The 8,918-nt window shown below is 40.1% G+C and overlaps 1 protein-coding gene across 1 annotated transcript; it reads left to right on the forward strand.

Annotated features, from left to right (window-relative positions):
- The first annotated feature begins 1,337 nt into the window (after window positions 1-1,337).
- Window positions 1,338-8,716, forward strand: LOC102219662 (cytoglobin-1-like). Its single transcript, XM_005807027.3, has 4 exons — window positions 1,338-1,485; window positions 1,595-1,731; window positions 6,639-6,870; window positions 7,985-8,716. The coding sequence occupies exons 2-4, from the start codon at window positions 1,595-1,597 to the stop codon at window positions 8,147-8,149; spliced, it is 534 nt and encodes a 177-aa protein (XP_005807084.1). The 5' UTR covers window positions 1,338-1,485; the 3' UTR covers window positions 8,150-8,716.
- The last annotated feature ends 202 nt before the right edge of the window (window positions 8,717-8,918 follow it).

Here is an 8,918-nt window from a genome sequence, read left to right on the forward strand (position 1 = left end):
GAAAAACAGGTAGAATGAAGCAACAAAAGCAGTCGAGGTGGATTAGTGCTTGTTGACAACTGATGGTGTCACCCATAACATGTTACTATGAAATATTGTCTCCACTCAATACCTTTAGGATAATAAGAGTATTATTTTTAATTGAATTTATTTGAATTTAAAAGAATAATGACTAAAATATTTCACTCTCTAAATATGTAACATTGGGCCTGCACAGGGGGGCAGTGGATAGGACTGTTGCCTTGCAGCAAGAAGGTCCTGGGTTCGATTCCCGGCCCGGGGTCTTTCTACACGGAGTTTGCATGTTCTCCCTGTGTATGCGTGGGTTCTCTCCAGGTTCTCCGGCTTTCTCTCACAGTCCAAAAACATGACTGTCAGGTTAATTGGTCTTTCTAAATTCTCCCTAGGTGTGAGTGTGTGTGTGAATGGTTGTTTGTCCTGTCTGTCTTTGTGTTGCCCTGCGACAGACTGGCGACCTGGCCGGGGTGTACCCCGCCGCTCGCCCTGGAGCTGGAGATAGGCACCAGCACCTCCCGACCCCACTAGGGACAGGGGTGTAAGAAAATGGATGGATGGATACGTAACATCAAGATTTTATCAAACAAATTGTTAACATTTCAGATTTTTATCTGTTAAAAAATGTTTTCAAAACACTGTATGTGTGTACTACACTCTGGTAGTATTTTTGTTTTTTGATCCAGGTTAAAATGTCCTGCATATCTCACCCACCGCGGAGCAGGAGAACACAGATCTATAATTTTTTTGTTTTTAATCTTAGCTGTGTCAACACAAGTGAGACATCTCTTCCCACTGATAACAACTGCCACCACAGAGCTGGAAAGCGTACGTGTGGGTGTATCGAGGGTGTGCACATAGAATTTAAAATGTAAAGAAATGAAAAAATACCCCAACATAATCTAGTTCTAGTCTGTAACAGAGATCAGCAGTACTATAATTACATTAGCAGTGCTATGTAAGAAATTGAACATGATTGCAGGTTAATCCCTTGGACAGTCAGCAACGGCTAACGGCTTCTCTCAAGGAAAAGTTCAGTGTGTGCCTCTCTATCTTATAATAACGCCATGATGTTATATTGCTTCCAATGCCCCCTCTCTGCATGCATGACATATCTGGCTCACCTATCATGGATTTGTGTCTGATCCCATTATGTTTTCATCACATAACACCTACAAAAAGTAAAGTGGACAGAGTGAGGAATAGAATGTAGCAGGGTGGGTGCAAAGTGGGAAAGGAGAGTGTAAAAAGAGAGACCAACAGAGGCTCCTCCTCGTTCGCCGTGTGCGTTTCTTGTGTTTTTCTCATCCGGCTTCTCACTCACACTCTCTCGCTCAGAGGTAGGGAGCAAAGATTCTCACTTAGAAAGGGTGGAGAGAGATTTTTTATCTTTTATTTATTTCTCTCTCTCTCTCTTTTTGTCTGTCTCCCTGAGAAAGAGACGCCAAAAAAAGAAGAAGAAAAAAAAAGGTAGAAAATATTGTGTTTATTCTGGGGGAGGGGTAGTGCCACCAGAGCCAGCCTGCCTGCCTGCCTGCCTGCTGCATGTGCTCAGCCTGCTTACACACTGTGTTTCCAGATGGAGAGGAAGCAGGGAGAGGTGGACCACCTGGAGCGCCCGAGCCCACTGACTGACAAGGAGAGGGTGATGATCCAGGACTCGTGGGCGAAAGTCTACCAGAACTGTGAGGAGGCCGGGGTTGCCATGCTGGTCAGGTATTTCCATCTGCTGTTTTAGGTTTTGATTAATGTGAATGTGGCTCTGTGACAGAGTGTGGCAAATGGGATGCTGCTGTTTTTTTATTTTTATTTTTTATCATTTTCTTTTTGCCCTCTTTTGCAACTTAGATCAGTTTCAGAACCATGAATTTGATCTTTTCCCCTCTCTGGAGCTCACATGTGTTGATGTGTCTGCTGGAGCCTGCATATGTACGACCTATTTTTCCCGGAAATACGAACAGATTCCAAACTGACGGGTTTTCCGTTCCTAGAATACAGCAGAGAACACGCTTCAATACTAATGTTTTCCATGTGACAGCCTTATCTCTCACTATCTTCTTTGTTTTCTCATGTAATCAAAGCAAATCGTTAAAATCCATCATGGAAACATCTTTGGCTGTCCGTCCCTTGAAGCAGAGGCCATGTTTTGAATACCTGCCGCCACAGGACTCCATCACTCAGCAAGACCTTTAAGTCTTCCCAGAAATCAAAGGGCTTCGAGTTTATTTTAGCTTCTTTTATTTTAATACACTCAATCAGTCATTTCAGCAATTGAATTCATCTATTTATGGGAATCTCGCAGAGCCGCTGCAGAGACTCTCGCGGTCGCTGTCTTTTTTTAGCATTAGCACTGAAATCCAGGAATGAGAAACTGTTGCAAAAGTCAGCCATCTGCACGGATGTGTAGAGGCTTTTGACATTTGTTCATGTGTGACGGGATTCGCCGCATGACACGGCGTGCCTTAATAATCCTTTTTGATTGCAGAGGGACATCATGTGAGTGGCGTCATGCACCACTAGTCAAGGAACATATGTTTTTGTCATCCTCTCAGATTGCTGAAGAAGGGGACGTAGACAGCCTCAGAAAAGTATTCACACCCACTTCAATTGTTTATTTTCACATTTTCTTACATTAAGGTCTCAAACGTCTATGTATTGTTTTGCGATCCTATGGGGCAGACCAAAACAAAAGACAACTGTGACGTGGAAGGAAAAAAATACACACGGTTTTTGCAAGTTTTTATAGATAAAAATCTTAAAAGTGTGGCAGGCATTTCTATTCTGCCAGCTTTCACCCTCGATTGCAGCTTTTAGTCTTTAGCTGAATGTTTCGCCTACCTTTGCCCATAAAAAGTGCCCATTCTTCATTACAAAACAGCTCAATTTCAGTTACACTGAATGGAAATCATTTGAGCTCATACATTTACAAGTCTTGCTGTAGATTCTCAAGTGAATTTAGGCATGGACTTTGCCTGGACCGTCTACATGATTACATGATGATTTCTCTGGCTACATATCATATCTAATCCTGATTAGACCTCAGAACAAGAGAACCTCTCTCCCGGTCTCAAGTCTTTTGCAGGTTTTCTTCCAGGACCATCGTGTATTTTAGTGCCATCCGTTGTCACATCAACTCTAATCAGCTTTTCCGTTCCTGCTGAAGAGAAGCACCCCACAGCATGATATTGCCACTACCACGTTTCAAATTGATAATGATGAGTATAGGGTGTTAGTGTTCCACCGCATGTTGGCCAGAAAATAAATTTTTTTATGTTGTCTGACAAAATTGCTTACTTATTTAGTGACTCTTGTTCTTTCATGCAGCATTTATGTTTCAAAATGTAAAGACACGGCAAGGTGGTAAAGTCACTAAGGAACTAAATTGTTAAATCTTCAAAACACCAGAAGTCACCCAGAAGGACGTTTTTAATATAACCTTGTTTTTGAGAAGAAAATAATTATTTATATCCAGTAAATGGATGGACTCTTTCTTATATGCGTCCAGTATTTGCTATGAATCCAAAGCAGAAATGCATTAACACCGTTCAGTGATGTGTTTATTAATCACAAGTTATGCCATCATTATAAAATCCCTGGCCTTATTGCTTATCTTATATTTTCCTAATAACATGCAGCACTAGCTTACAGGCCTTCACGGTCATGTGGTATAGATCCAGAGATTAAATACTTCACATACTGACTCTATTACTACTCAAGCAACCTTACACAGGCAAAACACTGGTTGCTCAGAGAGATAATTTAGGGGTAGTCGAATAAAGGAGACTGAATACAAATGCACATCAAAGGTTTCATTTTATTTTCTTTTTTTTCAGTCTGACATTTTGAAAACCGTGTGCCATTTTCCATCCACTTCACAAATCTACTAATTTGTGTTGATCTGCTACATAAAGCCCCAGCAAAATCCACTGAGTTTTATGGCTATCTCAAAAAAAAAAAAGTTCAACGGTTATTGATACTTTTTTGAGGCACTTCATCTTCAAAAAATTCACAAAAGCATCTGAATGAAGGTTAAACATGTTTAGGTATGACTTATTTTCAGTCCCACATTTTCCATCCTTACATTCCATGTACAAAGATCCTCTCCAGCAGGGGTGCCCAAAGTCGGTCCTCAAGAGCCGGCATCCTGCATGTTTTAGTTCTTTCTTTGGTGGTAGTAATAACCTTTTCAGCATGTCGGTGTTCTTCCTGGGCTTTCTAATGAGCCATCATTGGATCCAGGTGCGTTAAACCAGGGAGAGAACTAAAGAATGCAGGATGTCGGACCTCAAGGACTGACTCTGGGCACCCCTGCTCTAAAGCCTTCAGGAATTTGAAGAATGAATATTGATTGGAAAACCAGGCCTTGTGCAATATTCCTCTAGGCAGTAAGAAATACATCCTGTCGCTCTGCCAAAGGACCTCGGCGCTAATATTAATCCTACAAAATTACAGTCTTTTTGGCTAGCAGATAAGATCGACGAGCGCAAATCACAGAGCTCCCTCTCTGAAATTAGAAGCTGTCTTCAATTCAGCTCCTCAATTATTCTTGAGAAACGATAAGGAAGGATTAAGAGTTCAATGACCACAGAAAATTCTAATTAGGCTATTTATATGCATCCACAGGTCATGCAATTACAAGACAGAGAGATTAAACACTGTCGCTCCTCATTAGTTTGCAGCAAAACAGGGACTATGAAGCGCCGGCATTTTCAAAGCTTTTCACCCATCTGAACTCACTGAGCGCACTCTAACTTCCTCCCTTTTCACATGTAAAACCCCGATATGTAAGCATATGTGTCAGAGCTAGCAGAAAAGAAATATTTGCTTCCTTTTTGTGTAAGCAGTTGCAGAGCTAGGGGGAGACGGGACATCTTGATTTGATAGCCAGCAACCAGATGCTTTGGCCCTCTTCCCAGAACTGTGTGAGGGCGTGAGCTTTTAGGTTCCTCTTTGCAAAATTCACTGTGATACCTCCGAGGGTCAAGAGGGGATGTAATTAAAGAAGACATCAAAGTGACTATTTTTCTTTGAAAGGTCCAAGTTGAATCACGTTGTGCGAATGAATAGAATCTAGACCTGGAACTTCTGTTGAGACAAAGGGGCCGCCTGTCCCTCAAAACAAAGTGAAGAAAAATATACGATGTAATCATTGCTGCAGGTAACTTTGACTGTTATAAATGTACGGTAAATCAGACGACCCTGACAGGGGAATTCTTCCAAAAAAGCAAGATGAAGTTTATAAGTCTACCCTTTTACCCTATTTCTACCAGAAACTAAGAGTATCTAGCTGTTGGGACCGTGGTTTGTACTATTATTTAGCAGCTAGAAAGTTGTCGGTCCAAATCATGCTTTCCATGCTTTGTCTGAGCAGTGGCAGATATTTGCTTTGGTTCTACAGTTTCCTCTCAAACCCCAGAATAAGGCTCTATAGTGCATATAGATTTAATGGTTGTAAAAATTGTTACTCTGAGTTGGTCCTGTGGTGAAAAAGCGCTCTGTCAAATTTGTACCTCGCCTCTCACCAATTGCCATAATTTTTTCTCAAGTTGTCTGAACAGGATAAAGTGGCTACAGAGGATGGATGGAAGAGTTCTGAGTGAAAATATGTAGCTTTGGCTTGTAAAAATCTGAACCTTACAACAAAAAAGTTTTTTGTTTTTTTTCACTTTCCACTTCAGTGGCATAACAACACCTTTCTGCACACCTAGCACCTGCATTTTGGGATCTGTCTTAGATTGTCTTGTCCTTATTGTTTTGGACAAGACAAAAATAATGTAATGAGTGTGGTGACTCCCACCCCAATGCACATGTACTGTACAAACAAAAGGGGCACATCATGAGCAATGCATGCAAAGACTTGACAGGACTTCCATGTTTTCACATAATGTACTCTGCTTCTTTATGTTTGGACCTGCATGATATTTCTTACATGCCAAAGTACATGGCAAAAAATAAGTAATGTGACAGCATCTATACCTTCCTTTAACTAACTGTCAGGTTCAAATACCCTACACACCTTCACACAGACACAGACAAAGGAAAAAGAGGCAAATGAATTAGAATTTGTTACTCGAGGAGAGAAAGAATGGGGAGTGATCGTTTCGGTCTCCAAACTTGTTCTGATGCCCCCTCTTTCTTCTCCTCCTTTTATTGTAATTTGAGAACCCTGTTCACATAGATTAGCAGCTGCTAATTAGGGTAGGGACAAACAACAAACCCAGCTGCTAATACACATTTATCTATCTCTTCTATACAATGCAGTGTTCTATCTTTCTGCATGTGAAATCTTACAGTTTCAGTATCTCTGGGTCACAAACTTTGACCCTTAGCCTTTGGGTGTTTCCCTGTCAGGCCAGCTCTCCGGAAGTAGCTGGTCTTTCCTTCCACTTTGGCATGCTTATCTCCTCCTGCAGACATGACTAAAAATCACACTTTCTAGAAACAAACAGTCCAACAGCTCACAAGGATAATGATGAGTATATATGAAATAAAAAAAACATTTATAATCTAACACTAACTTTAGCTGGTTAAAGGAAGACCTTAACTAGCTAAAGTCTTCCTTTAGCTAGTTAAGGCTTTGGACAATGTCTAAAATTTTCCTCTAATGTTCTTTTTCTTCACAGACTGTTTGTGAACTTCCCTTCATCCAAGTTATACTTCAGCCAGTTCAAGCACATTGAGGACACAGAGGAGCTGGAGCATAGTCCCCAGCTCAGAAAACATGCCCAAAGAGTCATGAATGCCCTTAACACGTTGGTGGAGAATATTGACGACTCAGAAAAGGTGGCCTCAGTGCTGAAGCTGGTTGGCAAAGCCCACGCACTCAAACACAAGGTGGATCCAGTGTACTTCAAGGTAAAGACTGTTTGAATCAAATCAAGACAAACAGTGGGCATGTAAAACAAACGGACTAAAATATAAAGAAAGAATCCATGTATGGATTTGTTATTGAGATGTATTTTATTCAGCTAAGGCTGAAATTCTGGGTAGAGAGAAAATAAAGTTTACAGCAAGTATTTACATGCAATGTATTCAATGGTGTACCCTTTATTTTCACTGTTTGATTTTAAATTAGACTAAACATTTTCAGCTTTATGTTAAATAGTATTACCAGATTTATTTCTATATGCTAAATCTCAGAATCAGTAGCAAGACAATCTTTTGGGAAGAAAGCATTTCAATCATTTTCTTCAAAGACAGACGTTTTCATATATTTCTTTTGTTATTAAAATAATGCCCCTTTTGACTTGTGTGCCTTGGATCAAACTTTTTGGGTTTTCCTTCCACTTGCTTCTCACGATAGTTTACTGAATTTTTTTTACCCATTGCTCCAGACAGAATTGGTGAAACTGCATAAAATTTGTTAGCCACCTTGTGTACGCAAACTTTTTCTGAACTTCCAGCAAATTTTTCATTGGATTGAGATCAAGGCTTAGTGATGCCCACTTCAAAACATTGATTTTACCATATATTTGTTGCACATAAGATAGCTGGAAAATATATTAATTCTGGTCTGGATTCCAATTTTTCATTACTTTTTTAAATTACTTTCCTTTATTCTGCCACTGTGATGTCTTTCTTGTTTGTTGTACTTGTTAGTTGTGTTATGTGTTAATCATGTAAAGCACTTCAAACTGCCTTGTTGCAGAAATGTTCTTTGCAAAAAACTTGACTTCCCAAATAAACCCAGTGAAGTAACTGGGTTGTTCCAATGGGTTATTAGCATTACAAGCTAATAACTCAGCGCAGAGCTAAAATATCTCTGCATGCCTGAAAAATGATCACAGAGTGGGTTTCCCATGTAAAATAAGAAATTGGTGAATGGCATGACTGGCTTTCTTTGACTTCAATATTCTGGAAGCATAATTAATAACAACAGCTGCGTTATTAATGATATTTCAAAAGCATCCTAAAATGTCAAACTCTAAACGCCACTTTGAGGTAAATCACTTGTTTGCGTCCTATTTAGATCCTGAGCGGTGTGATTGTGGAAGTCCTGGGAGAAGAGTATCCAGAGGTTGTGACGCCAGAGGTGGGTGCAGCATGGACCAAGTTCCTAGCTACTGTCTGCTCTGGCCTCAAAGCCGTTTATGAAGAAGTGGGCTGGACTCAACAATCAACCTCCAGTGGCTGAAACCTGTACATTAGCACACCTCTAACGGGGATCTTATTATCGCTTTGCAGCTTTATGCAATAGCAATCAGATGACTGTAATATGACAATGCAGTTTGTTGTTATCTATGATAATCATGGACAATGTAAAATACATAAACAAATCTAGGAACACGTACTGTGCCCTTTTTATAGCTAGCATTGTGTTTGTGAGAGAAAGAGAGCAACCCTTCCCCGTGATTGTTCTCTTTCAAAGACTAACCCATATAAGATGCAGAAAAGAGACGGAGTGGTAGATAAGAGGTCACATTTGACTTGGGTGTGCCTTCTATTAAATGTGTCCATGTAGAAACTGAAATGTAAACAGGAGTCTTTCGAAATGTTCAAATGCTTTACAGATGTTCCCTGTTTTCACACTTCACTTACTCATGTCGGTTTTGTTATGGTCTATGAATAATGGAGGATTTCTACATTTTCAACAATAATGCTGATGATTGTACCCCCCCCCCCCCCCCCCATCATTGAAACTCACATTTGTATGTGTTACTGAGGATACTTTGAAGTAAACAGACAATAGAAAACCTTCTGATTAAAACTCATAGTGTTATTTATTTATTTATTTATTTATTTAAATTAGCTTTTTCTGGCTCACACAACAACCCTTCATACAGGCTAAAGGGTTTCAAACCTGTATGACATTTTTGAGGTGCTGCCACAAGTCTAGCCTTTGACTAGGCTGCAGTTTTCATTTTTGCCTAACCGAAGCCTTTTTGAGTCAAAGGTGACAGAGA

The sequence above is a fragment of the Xiphophorus maculatus genome, chromosome 16, assembly GCF_002775205.1.
Source record: "Xiphophorus maculatus strain JP 163 A chromosome 16, X_maculatus-5.0-male, whole genome shotgun sequence".
Classification (NCBI taxonomy): Eukaryota; Metazoa; Chordata; class Actinopteri; order Cyprinodontiformes; family Poeciliidae; genus Xiphophorus; species Xiphophorus maculatus.